The 17,955-nt window shown below is 36.4% G+C and overlaps 2 protein-coding genes across 4 annotated transcripts; both read right to left on the bottom strand.

The window, feature by feature from the left end:
* Positions 1-1,667: 1,667 nt before the first annotated feature.
* LOC136409773 (lipopolysaccharide-induced tumor necrosis factor-alpha factor homolog) lies at positions 1,668-3,197 on the bottom strand. 3 transcript variants are annotated; one of them, XM_066391563.1, is made up of 4 exons: positions 3,061-3,197; positions 2,414-2,557; positions 2,201-2,357; positions 1,668-2,145 (listed from the first exon to the last, which is right to left on the bottom strand). In XM_066391563.1, the coding sequence occupies exons 2-4, from the start codon at positions 2,547-2,549 to the stop codon at positions 2,043-2,045; spliced, it is 396 nt and encodes a 131-aa protein (XP_066247660.1). In that variant the 5' UTR covers positions 2,550-2,557; positions 3,061-3,197; the 3' UTR covers positions 1,668-2,042. The 3 variants fall into 3 exon arrangements, with proteins under 3 accessions (XP_066247660.1, XP_066247650.1, XP_066247642.1); XM_066391553.1 differs by having other exon boundaries at positions 2,932-3,189; XM_066391545.1 differs by having other exon boundaries at positions 3,007-3,189.
* A 12,184-nt stretch (positions 3,198-15,381) lies between these two features.
* On the bottom strand, positions 15,382-17,846 carry LOC136410681 (uncharacterized). The gene is made up of 5 exons (XM_066392992.1): positions 17,669-17,846; positions 17,529-17,615; positions 15,744-15,832; positions 15,525-15,648; positions 15,382-15,473 (listed from the first exon to the last, which is right to left on the bottom strand). The coding sequence occupies exons 1-5, from the start codon at positions 17,844-17,846 to the stop codon at positions 15,382-15,384; spliced, it is 570 nt and encodes a 189-aa protein (XP_066249089.1).
* Positions 17,847-17,955: the final 109 nt, after the last annotated feature.

The following is a 17,955-nucleotide window of genomic DNA, read 5'->3' as shown; positions in this document are numbered from 1 at the left end:
TGGGTCACCCTGTATATTTATGACTTTTTTGAGTGTCAGGGATCTGTCGTGTACGGGATGTCCTAAATAAAGTGAGATCTATGACGATTATAGAAAAGGTAAGAGATGCAAGATGACTCAAATTAGAAAAAAGATGCGCATTTTTGCGCCAGTTCAGAAAATGTTCTAAAATTAGAGATATGTACAGGTGCTGTCAAAATATGTGCAAAAAACTGGAAACTATGGTTTTCGAAAATCATAAATTCTGAATAAACCGTTTGAGTAAATTCTACGAAATTTGGCAGTTTTCTATTATCGACAATTGCCAATCGAATGATATTCTCGAAATTTTTCCAGACCTTTTAAATTTCGAACAATTATATCCAACTTTGTTATTTCTTACAACCGCCAAATCGCATTCTGGTAGCGTCGAATGGGCAATAAAAAAGCTTTTGAACCATGTATGTCAAAGGTGCCCTTGGTCCTATCAAAGTAGAAAAAATAAACAAATGCATCATTTCATCTTAGCAACCTTGGAAACAAGGGCTTTGTTTTATAATCAAAAAGCACTACTGAACTTTAACGTTGCTATGGATACTTTCGTGAAGTGTCAACAAATAATTCTTCACTATTGTATTTGATATTTAGAGAGGTTCATTCTGGATACCTGTGGAAATATATATTCTGAGCTCTTTCTGAATTTCTTCCACTTAAAATGTAACAGTCACTCATCTTCAGCTCTTTTCGATTTGAAGACCGCTTGACATTTTTTATTACTTTAAAATTCCTGCCAGTTGAAAGTATAAAAGTTTGAAATTTGAAAGAATAAAAATGAACATCAAATAAAACAATAGTGAAGTATCCGCGATAACACTGAAGTGCTAAAGTGGTGCTTTTTGATTATATAAAGCACTTGTTTCAAAACCTATTAAGGTGAAATCATGCTTTTGTTTATTTTTTGAATCTAATAAGTTCAAAGGCGTTTTTATCATATATGATTAAAAACCTTTTTTTATTGCTTATTCGACGCAAACAAAATCCTATATGGCAATCATAAGAAATAACAAAGTTGGATATAATTGCTCGAAATCTAGGAAGCCTGGAAAAATTCCGGGAACACTATTCGATTGGCAGTTGCTGATGACAGAGGACTGCCAAATTTCATAAATTTTCTCGAACGGTTTCCTTAAAATTTATGATTTTCGAAAATCCCCGTTTTCAGTTTTTTGAGTATATTTTGATAACCCCTATACATATCTTTAATTTTAGAACATTTTCTGAACTGGCACAAACATTTTTTTCTAATTAGTGTCACTTCGTATCTTTCACCGTTTTCATAATCCCCACGGAATTCACTTTATTTGGGACGTCCCGCATTCCGCCAATTGTCAATTTCCGGCCCACTCTGTGCATCCAAAAAATGTGTGCTCTGCACTATTGCATTCTTGGCAGTACCAACACCTATCAGAATTTTTTATCATGAAAGTGCTCAAGTATTGAGCAAAGCACCTACATATGTCCAGATAAAAATTGCGCCTTTCATAGAAAAGCCTTCTCGGCCGTTTGTTTTCGGGTATTTCGGCCCACTTTTCTTTTTATTGTTCGACAGGGCTCAATAAAAGAGTAAAAAAGTGTAAGTTGCAATATAAAAGTTGGATTCATAGATGAGCAAGAAAATCAATTTTTGTGCGAAAATCAACTTGTAATTTAATAGTATTAATACTTATTATGCACCTATACATATACTGATTATATCAACAGCAACTATATAACAATTTTTTCACCATGATAAACCTTAAACACAGCTCAGATAAATTATTAAATAAGAAAAACAGTCGTTCCTTTAAAAACACACGTAGACTCTCAATATATGAAGAGCATAGTCTTGTATCGAGAAAAGGGGCGAAATTAAATTCATCCTTATGGAACATTAAGGTATGCTTCAATACAAAACTAACAACTATTTCACATAAAAAGTGTAAAAGGAACTGAATACTGGCTTTGCGTAAATTTTAGATTTCAAATTTAAACTTCGTGATTAAAACTTTAGTCTCAGCATCACTCTAGTCTGAAAAAGTCCCCAGGAAAGCTCTGCAATTAGGACAGAAGTGCTTCTTGCTTTGGCATGATTCCATGCAATAAGGAATGAGACAGCAGGGCCAACATCTGCGATAAAATTAGAACTTAGATTTCCTGATTTGTGGGTACTTTGGGTACTTACCCGAAAACACAAAGCAAAAGGGCAAACAAGTGTGTTTTGGTATTGGCCTCAGTTTCTACTGTGGAAACTATGCTGCTATGGCAGAATGGGCAGACAGTTGGCATGGGATTTGGTCCCACTAGAAGAGGCCCCCCTATATTGCCTGTGGTAACCATCACTGAAAAAAAAAATTAAAAGTAGATAAAACTAAAGGAGCTCTTCAAGTATACGGACCTCGATGTTCTGTGTGATGCGTGGTTTGAGGTCCAACGTGTCCTGCAGGAGGGTAGGTTCCTGGAGGGTAGGTTTCTGGGGGGTTGAACCCTGGGGCTGGCGCTCCAGAGTACGGCGGGGGCGCTTCTTTGGACATGTTGGATTCTGAGAACAGAGAACTACTTATTAATTTGATCTCACAGTTATTATACGTTGTAAGGTTGTTTTCTCAGAATCTTATTGACTTGATTCGTCGCAGCGCCGATGGGACGTGGGCATTTCAAAATTTATGACACCTTATCTAAGGCGAGAACGCAATAAAGATAAGCTTAAGCAATATAAACTAAAGGTATTAAGATTATTTTTATGAAATGCGAGCATATTCGCATCACTTACGGCTATAATTAGTTAATAAAAACAGAGACTTTCCAAGACCTTTTTATAGCTAGTGGAAATGTGCATGTTTACATATAGGAGTGACTAATCGATTTTACATACGTTAACAAGTTTATTTAATATGTTATATTATGAATACTTACAAAAATAAACACAATAAGGGTGGTGATAAGGCAAGTTATCAACTGAAACGGTATCAACAGATTTAACGTACGTACCTATCGGTGTTAATAACTAGAAAATGCCCAAGGTTGCACTCTAGCACCAATTACCTGACGGAACCTTGATGTACCCGTTGGTACGACCGCGGCTCGATTTGTCACACCGAAAAACTGAAATTTGCAGTTAACAGTTTTCAAATGAGACGCGATTGCAGGTTGTACTTGCTGCTTGCTGCGTGACTTCAACGGATCTAATTTTGCTTCGTTCCTCATAAAAGTTAAACTTGCTCTTATCAGGGAAGCAGGGCCGGACTTGTGGCGGAATTCATACTGTTGAAGGCTATACGTTAGGAATGGTTGAGTTGCTTGAGGGCACTTTCGAGTTACTGTGGACGAGTTTCGACCCCTTTGGTCACTTCCATATGTTGCACAGCGCATGTAAAAACGGTTTTTGGGAGTGCTTACCCTGTAGATGGTTCATTGACTAATTAACATTCCATGTCCAATCTCAAATAATACCTGAAATTTAAATTTAAAACGAGTTAGAAGCCCAACGCCTGAAATTCGAATGAGAGGGCCTCTTTGACGTCAGTTGATGAAGGTACACGTCATTTTAATAAAATGTCAAAGTTGTATCTTGGAAAACGTCAAAGCCCTCAAAAATTCAAGTTATTCGTGAGTATCAACAGGCCAATTTGCATAATTTCGACATAACTCGAACATGGAATGCCCCTTTTAAATTGGGGGGAATTAGCATTTCGAGGTTGTTCCCTAAATTCAAGCAGTGGACTCGATCCTTATTCGAAAAACCTAAAAATAATCTCAATTTATTATTTGACATTACCATGAGCTCACCACATGAATGTTTCTGTCCGAATTTGCGAATTCGAATCCCAATTTTGGAAATTTTAATGGGAGAATTTCGAATTTGCCTAATTTAAAACTACGAAGGATAGTAGTAGTAGTCGAGCGGAGGGGAAGAAGCTCTTCCCTCCTCAATCTAATATTTTTCTCATATAATGTTTTTTTTTATAAAACTTCCTCTTTGTGAAGGCGAGAATTCTATTCAAGAGCGTTCTGTTCAAAAGACTCCTGAAGAAGAAAGGCGGGTCGAAAAGCCCTGTGCCTATGAGGTTCCCATGTACTGCAAGCTCCTATCGCATGGTATGAAGGTTCTCTTCCTTTACCGTCAGCATATCTGTATCCGATTTGTCTTTGTGACTTTCCATACTAATAGGTTCAGGGCATGGAAAATATTCCTCTTGTTAACTCTTAGACATTTCAGGACCAAATTTAAATGATGAGTTATGAATTATGTGGTTCGTTGGTACGGTGCGTTAAAAGAAATTTCTGGTCAAGTAGGCTTTGGAATTATTTGGCACCGAGCCCGTATGTCGTTGATATGTTCTACGTAATCTCAAACATAAACAAATAAACCTAACCTCACTTAAATACGACTCCGTTTACCTTTATTAGTTGGTTTTTATCAAAAATAATATTTTTTAGGACTTCACGGACTTGTATGCTGGTGAGTTAAAGTTTTCTGTGTGCTAAAAATGGTATATTCATTCGGACAAAAAATCTTTGTGGTTATGGAATTATGTAGAGTTTAATAAATATTAATTAATTGAATTAATTTTCGTTATTTTAATAGAATTTATCTTTACTAGCGGTCAAGAAAAAATAAAACAAATAAATCTAATTAATATTTATTTATTCCATTTACAATAAATGTCGCAAAAGTTCATTATTTTTCAAACACAAATTAACTTTAGGTTTCATATTATCAAAGACCCTAATGAGAATCTGTGGAGAAACACTTTCACATTCTTGTTGAATTCTGTCCTTAAGGTTTTCAATTGTGTGTATTAGAGTTTTAAAAGTTATATTTTTTAGAGTCGGGAACAAAAAATAATCAAGTAAGGTTAAATCTGGGCATCATGGCGAAATAGATGTAGTCCGTCTGCAATCATATTATCTTATGTTCATAGTATTCCTTAAAATAATTAAGAGTTGTTCAAGTCATATGGGCCATTGCCCCATCCTGTTGAAAGTATCCATGCTGCAGTTTGTCAAAGTGAAGTCAGTTAATAAATCATTCAATATATTCTGTAATCTGTCAGCTATCATGGTGTTATAAAAAAAATAGGGCTTACTAAGTGGTTTCGTGAGACTCAACTGTGCACCCAATATTTCAATTTTATGAGGATATAAAGGTGTTTCCGTAAACATATGGAGATTCTCCACACTGCTTATTTACATGCTTTGTGAATTCTATTAACTCAGCAAATTAAATCACGCCTCGTCAGCAAAAAATATCAAATTCAGAAGGTCGTCGTGCATTGTTTGCTTAAACCAATTGCAATATCTCAGTCTCTTTTCATAACCTGATAGCTGAAGTTCTTGAACTGCTTGCATCTTGTATGGATATAATCCCAAATTTTTTTGAAGAATTAAATGACAAGCACTACTCAATACATCCACTTGTTGAGAAAGTGTTCCTGAAGATGTGTTACTGTCATTCACCACTTGCCTCATATTTTCAACAAGTTCTGGGGTTCGTCTAGTTGGTCTACCATTTCCCAAGTTCCTTTCAACATTGCCAGTTTAACGAAACAATTTCCCAACATAATTCAAAGGGTCGCGAAATTGTGATTTCAGCACTGCAATGTAGAAAAAAATTTCCTGAACCCCGGGACAGAGTTGAATTACAGAGGCCCATACTCCGTTTGTAAACTGCCCGTTCTGAAAACAAGACTCGATCATCAAGGCATCTGCCTGAATGTAAACATCATTTTTAGCACCTAAAAAACTTTAACTAACCAATATACGAGTCCGTGAAGCATTGAAAAAGGCTAGTTTTAATAAATTCTGACAAATAATAAAGGTAAATGGAGTTGTACTTAAGTAAGGTTAGGTTTATTTGTTTATGTCGAGATTACGTAGAACATATCAACGACATACGGGCTCGGTGTCAAAAAATTCCAAAGCCTACTTAACCGGAATTTTTGAAAACACACGGTACAAGTAGACCATGACTCCATGCCCAGTTGCACTTAGACCATTTCATTCATTTCAGAGGAGTTGAATTACTTTATAGCAGTTTTTTCAAGCTCTCTTCCCACCAGTGCAAGTCGGATTTCCATGGGCCCTCGATTACACGGATCAACAACAAATCAATTAGTGGTAAAAACAAGTCCATTTGTTCACCGTCTGCTATTTTTATCTGAATTTATTTCGCAATATTGCGAAACTAAAATTACTGAAAAATAGACCTTATGCTCACTACATCAATTTTAATGATTCAGAATGAGTAATTACTGACAATTCGACCGAGGCATCAGTGATAACATGGGACTAATTATAGTATATAAATTGCTGTGGTCAGACTGAAAATGCCATAGTATACAGGATGAACCATTCCACCCTTTCATTAGAAAATTTTTGACTTCATCACTATCGTAGCTCATCACAGGAATTTAGTTTCAGGCTAGAATCGACCGTTTTGAACCTAATTAAAATGTTTTCAAAATGGCGGCGTTTCCGGCTATAACGGAAACAGCCATCAACTTCGTTATTTTAAATGGGACCCCCTAACTTTTTTGTCATTTTCGGATTTCCGGTTAAATTTCAATGCCAGTTTATGCAAAGCGTCTTATATTTAAAATTTACTGTTTTTGAGTTATACAGGAAAATTTGAAAATTTTGACAGCTACAAGGTCCCACGAAAATGGGTATTGTGTGTTAACCGCTACAATTTTTTGGAATTGGCGTTTTGAAGCTCAAACGAGACTTAGTAAGCTACGTTTTGACCTATTTTAATTTGACAGAGTCTTCCACAGCTCCCGAAACGTGCCTCCGAAATTGCATGACTTCAAATCTGAATAACTTGCTTATTTCGAATGGGACTCTGTACCTTAAAACATTTTCCAGTCTAGAATTTAATCCTGTAGCAAATATTATTAAGGTCCCCTGGACCGATTTTGGACAGGTCCTCTTTAAGCCTCTGAATATCGATTTTAAAATTCGTAGCGGTTAGCGCACAATATCCATTTTCGTGGGAAACGGTAAATTTTAGACATAAGACGCATTACATAAATTGACTTTAAAATTTAACGAGAAATCTGAAAATGACAAAAAATTTAAAATAACTAAGTTTGTAGCTACTTCCGGTATAATCGGAAGTGCCTCCATTTTGGAAATATTTCACTTGGATTCAATATGGTCAATTCTAGCCTGAAACTAAATTTTGTTGCGCTACGATAGTGGGAAGTCAAACATTTTTTAATGAACAGGTTGCGTGGGTACTCCTGTAGAAACATTTGAGTCCGGTTCTGTTCAATTGGTTGTTAGTTTACAAGTGAATTTCCGGGAATTTTTCACGATAATGTCCATTGATTCATATTACTTGATAACAGAATTACGTAGACTTAATTAGAGGAAAACACAATATACGATTCAAAGTGATAATAGCGAGACTTAATGTATAATATTTAGATTTCTGGTTGCGTTTTTATACCGAAATCTGACATTGGACAATTGGTTGGTTTAACTGAGCCCTATTATTGACGTCCCACAATACTTAGCATGAATTATTTTATTGTGGCCACGTCCTTTAATTTGCCATTGTAAATAATGTATTAAGGATGGCAAACAATTCATTGAAATAGTGCATGGGTACTTATTTTTCAATGTTTAAGAAGCTTTCCTTATTCGCATCGTCATCATATCGCGTATAATAAAGATACAAATCACAATAAATTTAAACGATTTAATTTTTTGTTTTCAGAAACAGCTAAAATTGTTAAGCTGATATCCTCCCAGCAAACAAATTTAAAACCCCACCTCAACCAATATTCGGATAAAGGCTTACATACGGGACACCTCTCAACTACATTTTAAAAACAGTAGCGCCTGTAATCGATGCTCAAGCTTTTAATCTGAATAAGTCCGCCGATCTCTGATCGGTTTCATACAAACGAGTCGTGTTCCCACGTCATCACTAACCTTGGGACAGTGGTTATTCAAAAGATAACCTTGGAGTGCTGGGTAAGGGGGTGTAGGAAGTTCGATATTGATGTTCACAACCCCTAAGAGATGAAGGAATTTTCAAGAAAATTCGAATACTTTCAGTCTAAAAGTTAGTGCCTTGTCGACGCTAGAGAAAAGCACAAAATGTTAGAAAATGCTCCTAACTGCGGCTACTGTTTGTTGGTGCGTTATATACGTCGGTATGTTACAGACTCTAACAAACCACCAGACATCTGATCGGCTTAATACAGATGAGTTGCGTTCCCACGTCACCACTATTCTTGCGACCAGGGGTATTCAGAAGATAACCTGGTGGCTCTGGATAAGGGGATGTACGTCGGTGCCTTACAAACTCTAAAAAAATCTCTATGTATCATGTCTAAGGCGGTTTGAAAATTAGTCCAAAAATTGAACGCAGTTTTCCTCACAGTTTATTATTAGATAATGATCTAACAAACGGCGTTTTGATAAACGAATTTCCAGGCATTTCAAATGCCTGGAAAGTATCGTTCTTAAGAGGACTTGAAAACAAGCACAAAAATTAAGAGTAATGTTCATTACTGCCTAGGAAACGTTTCGTCGCTAATCTAAGAAAAATAGTTCACCGCTGTCTTTTACATATTGTAAGGGTTAAGAAATTTTCCTTAAAATTTGAAAATTTTCATATTGTGCGTCAAAAAAAACAGTATCGTCCTAGAAGGGTCTGAGAAGGAAGGCAAAAAACAAGACAAATATTCATTTTCATGGAATTCGAATACGTGCAGGTTAATGTGTTCAGAAATGCTGTGTCCGTCGTACTAATATCATCGACATAAATTACTTTTAAATGACTTGCATTAATATTAGGTCGTGTAGTATGAAATGAGTAGATTCTCGAAATGCCACATTCAACTGCGAATAACTTCACTCTAAATCTATATTTGGACTTGATTTTTTTATGTGGAAAAGGCACATTCTTCCTCTTTCGATCAGAGTTTAAAGTGTTAAAAATTATTGAAAACTTTTATTTTTATAAAAATTTTTGTGCAGCCATGCAAAATAGTGAAATTCGTGTGTTAATGAAATATGAGTTCCACCGTGGAACCACAACAGCTCAGACGGCTCGCAATATTAATGATGTGTTTGGTACTGAAGTCGCTTCGCAGCAAACAGTATCTTGTTGGTTCATGAAATTTCGTTCTGGCAATTTTGACCTGAACTAACCTGAACAAATGAACCACGTGGACGACCTGAAACTCAAGTGGATAACGATTATCTGAAAGCCGTGGTGGAAGCGAATCCACGTCAAAGTGCAAGCGAATTATCGTTAATATTCAGTGTAACCAAAAAAACAATATTGACTCATTTGGCTGAAATTGGTAAGGTGAAAAAGCTGGACAAGTGGGCACCGCATGAGTTGAGCGACATACAGAAAGAACGACGTCTCGAAGCTTGTTCTTTGTTGTTCTTTGTTGTGCCGATATAATAACGATCCATTTTTGAATCGGATTGTTACTTGTGATGAGAAATGGATCCTATATGACAATACCAGACGTTCATCGCAGTGGTTGGATCAAGATGAACCACCAAAACATTGTGCGAAAAAAAATCTTCATCAAAAGAAGCTTATGGTGTCCGTTTGGTGGTCCAACGCAGGTGTCATCCATCACAGCTTCATGAAACCTGGTGAATCGATTACGGCTGATGTCTACTGCCGACAACTGACCGAAATGACGAGGCAACTGACGGTTAAGCAGCCAAGATTAGTCAATCGAAGCGCACCGCTATTGTTGCACGACAACGCTCGGCCACACACCGCACAAGTCACCTTGGCCAAGCTACAGGAGTTGGAATTGGAAACTCTTCGTCATCCACCGTATTCACCCGACTTAGCACCCACTGATTACCACTTCTTTCAAAATTTGGATAACTTCTTGGTAGGGAAAACATTCAACTCCGACGAGGCTGTCAAAGCTGCCTTCCAAGAGTTTATCGACTCCCGGCCTGCAGGCTTTTACAGCAGGGGAATCAATGAACTTCCCGTTAAATGGCAGAAGTGTATTGATAATGGTGGTGCATATTTCGATTGACAATAAAAACATTTCATATGAAAAAAAAAAAATTACTAAAGTTTCAATTCAATTCTACTCATTTCATACTACACGACCTAATATAATCCAGTGTTTAGTTTATGTTATATGGATAAAAATTGTAGTCAGGGCCGGCCTGAGCAAGCTTGCGCCCTGGGCGAAATTTTTAATCATCGCCCCCCTTCCCCAAGAAAAACCGTCCATCACGAAAGTCCGCCACTCTTCTTGGTTTGTTGCACTGAGCCATCGCCCAACTTCTCCCCCTCCATAAGACCAATACTGACTGCAGTAGATGTAAAACTGAATCTTGTGGAACGGCACAATCACAGTTCTAACGCTTTGATGGGTTTTTCACTATTCTTCCAATTTTTGTCTGTCATTGAAATGCAGAACAGTAGCCATTTTGTCAAGAAAATTTCCACCACTCTTTCCGCAACACAGTAGAAGTAATTTACCGAAACTCTGGCTAAAAGTCAAGGTTATGTTGCTGTCATCCAACGGATATGATCATTATATTATTTAATGATAATAGGGAAATATCAATGCAAGTGGGGTTTATACATGTAGTATGGATCATTAACGCCAATGCTTTTGGGTGTATAGATACGTAAATTCCGATGTGTCATTAAACAGATGCCAATAATTCGGGTCAGGAAAAATATTAATATTAGCTGCATTTTTTCGCAATTCTGCTATAGGTGTGGGTTTTCAAACTCTTGATAACTTTGCCAGGGAGGTAAATGTGTGATAACAAATTGTTGGCTGAGTTACCAGAAATTTAAAAGGTTGGGTCAAGTGCAGTATCCTGCCTTTTTTTTTTAATTCGTCTTAACTAGTAGCCTTTTAAATTCAGGTATCAAGTGACTTGCAAATAAAAAAAATAAATAAATAAATAAAAAATGGTATCCAGTGGCCATTTTGAAATCTAGCGATGTCAGTTTGATGTCAAAAACTGAAAAAAAATTGACAACAATATGTCAATTTATTTCCATGCCATTGACTCATCGCTTTGAAAACTGGTATTTGTGCGCTTCTGTGTGATTTTATTTTATGTAACTGTATGTAACTGTAATTGTATGTAAACTTGTTTTGTAATGTGATGAGTATGATATCTACTCTAATGTAGGTACATTAAAATACACCTGACGATCCTTAAAAATCATACAACTTTATTCATGTTGTAGTTCTTTAGGTTAAAAAGAATTTGTATTCACCAGCCAGTCAAGAATCTGCAGAAATACTACTTAATTAAAATTATTTTTATTAATAAAAAAAGTCTGTAATTGCTCTGATAAGGACATCGAAAAGAGCCTTTGAAAGGTAATCAAAATAATATTAATTGAAAGAAATAGAAAAGTGAAGAACAGCTTTAAGAATAGCTATATTTCTAACACTACACTAAAAATAATCCATAACGAATGCATAACTGATTATAGAATTAACTTATTCCATTACTTGTTACAAAATGTTATTCAGTAACCATCTTGTTTTTAATTATTCCATCATTTTTTAAAAACTTGAACCTTTTATGGCTGCTTCATCACACTGCTAGCACTTTTCAGAAAATGTTCTATATCTAGTAGGACACTGGGCACGATCTATACCCAAGAACAATGAAGAGCATTTAGTTGCCGCAATAATAACCGAATTGAAGAGACTGATTAATACCTTCAATATTAATTTAATTTACTTAGTCTTCCAAATAATGATTAATTTAATCTAATAATAATTGGCTCCTCTTCGTCTTGACTTAATATTTGGTGTTGACGAATTCCATTAGACAGCCAAACCGTATAATAAACGTAAAGGTGTGCGATTGCCGTAAAAGCAGGGGTGTCTCAAGAAGGGGCGGTTTCTGGAGATTCCTGCAAAGTGAATATTCCCTTTCTAGTACAGGATGATTAAAAACAGTTACTCTCCTTTAAAACGAGTGGACCTACCAAAAATGCAAATGGGATTTGATTTATCCCCTTTGAAAAACCACCAGATTTGAGATTTTGAACCCGATAATAAAAGTGAAATAAAAAAAAGCTATAAAAAAATGAACTTTTGTGACGTGTTGCCTCAAAAACGACTCGATCTTGTAACGATTGTACGTTTGACTATTTTAGGAAAACCAGAAGAAAACGACGGTATTACGATGCTGACTACATTATCTTAACGTAACCAGTAATCTCTTCTTTTTTTGCTCATGTCTCCCAACATTTAATGTTATTCACCGAGTTAGGGTATTTATGAGGCTGTGTGCCCTCTGCCAGATTTTTTTAATGTGCGCGGGAGGGCATCCGATGTATTCTGATATTCTCGCCTAAGATTAATAACTATTCCAATAAGAGAACTTTTTAGGAGATTTTACCGTAAAAACTGGGTATATTTTCTGATACAAATTGATTTTTAGGTCGTGATATTCCAATTTGACTTGTAAACTATTGATCGGGACCGAATCAAAACAGGATATTATTAATTGTTTACCGGAACAAATACCTTCATCGATTTCGGGAGAAAGGCCTGCCCCTTCTACCACAGCTTCACAACTGGGTCCACGGAAAGTTATATCTGAGGAAATCGTGCTTAATTAGCCGAAGTTTTGCAAGGATTTGAAACAGATTTAATATGAAGTTCCTGAAGTTAGAAGTTAAATAGCGCATGTTCTGGATGTAAACTCTAAAAGTCTGTCATAAGGAACGTTTAAAAGTTAGATAAAACTTTCACTGAGTATATAATTTTTTAAGGGACTCATTCATTGCGTTTCGTCTCCAAGCGGATTTTATTGGAGTCCTCCTTTATCCCCTAGAGCCGTGTTCTCCATCACGATTGAACTCCATGTACGAGATAATATCCACTCCAATGACATCATAATCCAGGGTTCCCTTAATTCTCCAAAAGCACCACTGACTGTCTCCATGGCCTGGAAACGGGAGATAAATTGATAACAATGATCTGGAATGCTCTATTATACAGGTTGTCCAACACGGGACAAGCTGAGGATCAATTTGAAAGAAATTTGGTAGTTGCGGGAAAATAACCTTGTGATGGTACTGAGAGAGGGACGCATTAACGTAATTATTTAAATAAAATTGTTTTTGTAATCAGCATTTTGTTTGATGCGACTGGATAGCTAGTTTTCCAAAAATAAATGATAAACTGGAGTATAAGGGATGATTTGTGCAAATAAGACACCGCTAACATACTTGATAATTCGGTTAGGTTCGGAAAACTCTAATATTTCCCAAGATAATTATCATAAATAATATGGAAAATAATAAGATAATGTACAATGGTGGGATCGAGAGTAAGGACAAATCGAAAGTTCGTCCTGTTTATTACCAATTTACCTAATTGCAACTTAATGGGTCTGTAGTCTAGTCCGGGCCTGCCTAAGTATTATTGATGGTAATAGATATTTCTGTCTGTACCCTGAGTTGCTTTGGTCATTATTTTATTACTGGCCATGCCAAAGCATGCTGGTGATGCTTTTTTAAATTAAATGTAAATTTTATGTTAAATGGTTCAGGTTAGTTCAGAAATCATGAAAACGTTATTATTGTACAAGGGGGCTCAAGAAAATTAATAATTTTTTTTTGTCTCAAAATTTTTAATTATTGAGCCACCTTGTGCAGTGATAATGTTTCCGTGACCGATACGATGGCTTTAACATGAAATTTATATTTTTGCTATGATTAAAAAAAAAACGTAATGGAAAATCATTCAGTTTATATAAAATAAACTTTAATTATTTTTAAGCTCGAGGTAAAATCCACTCTGTGTTAATAGGCACTAAGAAAGCCTTAGTCTAATACAGGAACAAAAAACCAATACAACTCCATCACTTTCGAGAAAACGGAGGATTTAAAAAAAATGTACACATTTTTGAAGTCTCTTTGTATATTCTGTCGAATTTAATTAACTTTTCATAATTATCCGTCCAAGACCATGAGATAACCTCTAAGACTATGAAAGTCTGAAATACACGTGAAGACTATATCCTTCTCAAAAAGTTTATGATTGTTTAAATTTGGATGGCGATTTTCAATATCTTTAGCCAACGAACAGGTCGCAGTTGAAATAATCTGTCTTCTAAGTTGAAGCTACAATTTCATAATATTTTTAAAAGTTTTTAAAGTCAGCTTCCCATTTTTTATATTTAGCTTCGGTCTCGTTCTAGTTTATTATACAAGGTGTTACCAAAGCCCAGGCCGTTATTTCAGGAGCGCATTTCACGCGTTATTTTAAAATAAAAGTTTTTTTTTTTTTTTAGCCGAAACATCTCCTAAGGCAGTTATTTAAAGATGGAAGAGCTTTTTTTATCATAAGGCTTAAACGGTAAGTTACAAATTCATCAAATTTGGCACGAGGCAACAGAAATGGATATACATATTACGAAAAGGAAAATTTTTAATTATCAGTGGCGTGGAGTTCGAAGATAACACACTCGTTTATTTTGCTGCAAAACTTCTTTGTGGTGTAAATTTTTAAAGTGCCAAATCCATAAAAGGAGAAAATTTTTATAGGACGAAGTTACTCGTCTATCTCAAAACCGGTTAAATATGTTGTTCTCGAGAAAAACCGCGTTTAAATAAATAAATCCACCTCTGAATCATTTTAACGTGCATAATTACGTAATTTCTTTAAGATGAGATTTAGCTAAAAAATATTTTTGCTTTTATTTTAAATTAACGTGTAGAATACGCTCCGAATGAAGGTTCGCCGGGTAATTGAATGGAAGTAGGAGAATTAAAATTTGATCTTCCAGAAGTAGTAAAAAGTATCCTGAAAGTTACGGATTGTAGTCTTCTTTCTTTCCAAATGCCCCGAGCTGCATCTTCCAGCATTTTATTTCGCAGTGATTTTCTAACAACATTTTTCTGAAATTTAATCTCTAACTGCAGCTTGGTTACTTCCTACGTTTCCCTCTTTCTCACTTTTTCGATCAATACTATTTCTCTACTTAAATTATTTACTTGAATTGAGTAATTTTTCTAGCCTTTTGCACTGCCCATAAGCTTTCGATCAGTTCCATTTTTAATTTTTTTTTTCACAATTAAATGTTTGATCATAAATTTCATCTTATATTGAGTCTCGTATATTCAGAACAGTAGTTATCCAACATGTCTATTGGACGGTTTTTCGAACAATTGTACCTGTGGGAAAAACTGACTAAACTCCCAACGAAACACCACTCCCAGACACTCAGAATGGAGAAATTGCATGATTTCAAACATCGGATGTTGCACAATTGGACGAATGCTCTGATTCTCTAGGTCCTTTTCACAATGTCCGTCGAATGATCTTGATAGGGGGTAAAAGAATGTTGTGTTATATTACAACACAACTAAAAAACCGGGGGCATGTTGCCCGTATTATACTCCTCTTTAGAAGGACACGGGGGGCATTTCATGCGTCCCGTCTTCCTGTCGTACTCTCCTGCAACAATGAACTTCAACAAACATTCATCACTTCAGGATAAAGCATCACCTAAAAAAGCCCCGCACTTCTTGCAAAACAGCTGAATCTGACTGCTTTCGGGCATCAAAAAGGGCATGAAACAAACGGGCCAGCACACCAACAAGCACAGGGCTCCGATTGGAGAGTACGCTACCTAAAACATCAATTAATGACCAAAAAGTGATGGTTTGCTTTTGTGATCTTTCACTCGCAAAATCCCCTAGTTTTTGTCAGTTTACTTCAACTTACTTTGTTTCGTTGTCGATGTATGCAGGGTCGGTCTAAGGCGCTGCAGTACGGACACACGACTTTCAAGGGCCCTGGCTTCCATGTTTCAACTGATAAAATATTTATTTAAAGTAGCATTAAGGCAGTGAAGAAAAAAACGATAAGTTGGGTACTGATCACTATCTCGTGCATAATATTAATGTATGTACAGGGTGAACAAATTTTCATGTTTTAATGGGAAATTATTGTTCTAGGATCATAATAAATGAAATCATTGTCGCAAAACTTGAACACATAACTTGAAAAGTTTTGAATCACCTTGATTCTGGGATATCTTATTATGTGGTGAAAAAATGTATGAAGTATTTATTTATTTATGAATTTTAATTAAAAATCCTTTAGTTTTTACCATAATTACTTCGTTATTAAATTGTAAACAATAACAACAATTTTCAAAGTCAAAAAGTAAAAAAGAAATTAATAACGCATATTTCCACCCTTGGCATCAATACAAACTTGAAGACCTCGCTGCATGCTTTGAACAAGGTTAGCTACAAGATCTTGAGAAATACGCTACAACTCTTCTGCAGCAGCAATAACAAGTTCCTGGATGGTTCTAAAAAGATTTTTTCGAGAGTTTACAGCTCTGGAAAACATATCCGAAGCATGTTCCATAGGATTCAAGTCAGGCGACAAAGCAGAACCATGCAAACGGTTGATTTCCTTGCTTTCAAGGTTACTGCCATAGCACGATGAGAACGGGAATTGTCGTCCATGAACACTAATGTGTAACCAATAGCTCCTCCCCATAGGCTAACATATGGATTCAGGACGTTCTTAATATATCTATCGCCTTTCATTGTCCCTTGAATATGAACTAAGTCGGTGGGCCTGTTGGGCATTATACTCACCCAAAACATGGCATTTCCTCCCGTAAGAAGAGGCGCGGGATAAGTGTGGGAAAATTGAGCAGTTCCTATTGGCTCTCTCTAAACTCGATTTCGACAGTCATCATTTACCAGACAAATTCTGGTAGCATCAGAAAAAAGAACAAAATTCCAGAATCCTTCGGATAAGAGTATATACTGTTCAGTCCACCGCAATCGACGAAGTCTGTGTTGATGTTATAGCAGAAGAACTCTTATTAGTCGATATCTCAAACTAAACTGAACGATTGATCTTAGCGTTAAATAAGATATAGCAATTCCAAGGGCATGTCTAATTTCCCTTCGAAGCTCTGATATTGTCATAGTAAGATTTCGCCGTATTGTTAAGTGTATATAGCGATTCTGTCTTTGATTAGTAATGCGCCTAAGGTCACTTCTGGGTCTATCTTGCGCAGAGTACTACTGCGGTTTGATGCATTTTTGCTTTTTTATTGTTTTTTTTTTATAGAGGATTAGAGAATGTGCAACCAAACATGTGAGCGTGATACTACGGCGGCCCTGTTTGCCTACATGATGTCGGGTTGGTATCCCTTGGGAAACCCACCGATTGAGCTCATTCCCTCTCTTCTCCCTGGATCCCCCGCAACCACTGTTAGACATTACTTCGAGAGGAAGGTCGAGATTTGATGCCTGGAATCCAATGTGCCTCATAATTCCTCTCAATCGAATCACGCCGATTCACTACCGTTACTCTAGAGGGTGGTTTAAATTCGCTGCTCACCATCTTGTACCACGTTCGCGAATCCTCATCTTCATGTCCTCACTAATAATTGATACATAGATACCCGGCGAAGACAATTGAAAATGCATCACCCTGTACTGACTGCGAATGAGTAACCTCGCCCAAACTGGCACTCACCAGTAGTCTTAAAAAAGCACTTTGACGTCAGTCGGTCTTTAGGTTTATGAAGGCTCTGGAATTTACAAGGCATACTGGTCCTTGGACCTACAAAAAAAACGACTTTCAAAGGAATCTTTCTCCCTCCATAGGGGACTCACCAGTGGATAGGTTGTTACCGGACGAAGAACTATGGCAATGGCATAAATTATTGTTGAAGAAATGGATCACTTCCACATTGGGATGCTTCAGCAATAGATGCTCTCCCAAGGTCTGTAGACATTCTGGATTGAAGGAGAACGTTTCTCCGCATATTTGACAATACAGAGAGGTATCCATTCAATAATTGCTTTTCTTTTTCCTCAAATGAAGCATCTCGGGGCCAGCAAAATCGTTCGAAAACTGGAAATTTCGAGTTAGGTCGCTGACATTGTCAGTGTCATGAGAG

This window comes from Euwallacea similis, chromosome 1 (assembly GCF_039881205.1).
Source record: "Euwallacea similis isolate ESF13 chromosome 1, ESF131.1, whole genome shotgun sequence".
Classification (NCBI taxonomy): Eukaryota; Metazoa; Arthropoda; class Insecta; order Coleoptera; family Curculionidae; genus Euwallacea; species Euwallacea similis.
The sequence above is the reverse complement of the archived record's forward strand: the minus strand, read 5'-3'. Positions and strand labels throughout refer to the sequence as shown.

What these genes read in the sequence shown, in the direction of transcription:
- LOC136409773 (XM_066391563.1), bottom strand. Translation starts at nt 2,549, where the DNA reads ATGTCCAAAGAAGCGCCCCCGCCGTACTCTGGAGCGCCAGCCCCAGGG. An exon ending in GCATCACACAGAACATCGAG is followed by an intron (nt 2,358 to 2,413) that starts GTCCGTATACTT and finishes TTTTTTTTTCAG; the next exon opens with TGATGGTTACCACAGGCAAT. An exon ending in CTTTTGCTTTGTGTTTTCGG is followed by an intron (nt 2,146 to 2,200) that starts GTAAGTACCCAA and finishes ATTTTATCGCAG; the next exon opens with ATGTTGGCCCTGCTGTCTCA.
- LOC136410681 (XM_066392992.1), bottom strand. Translation starts at nt 17,846, where the DNA reads ATGGATACCTCTCTGTATTGTCAAATATGCGGAGAAACGTTCTCCTTC. An exon ending in CGGTAACAACCTATCCACTG is followed by an intron (nt 17,616 to 17,668) that starts GTGAGTCCCCTA and finishes TTTTTTTTGTAG; the next exon opens with GTCCAAGGACCAGTATGCCT. An exon ending in GAAGTGCGGGGCTTTTTTAG is followed by an intron (nt 15,474 to 15,524) that starts GTGATGCTTTAT and finishes TCATTGTTGCAG; the next exon opens with GAGAGTACGACAGGAAGACG.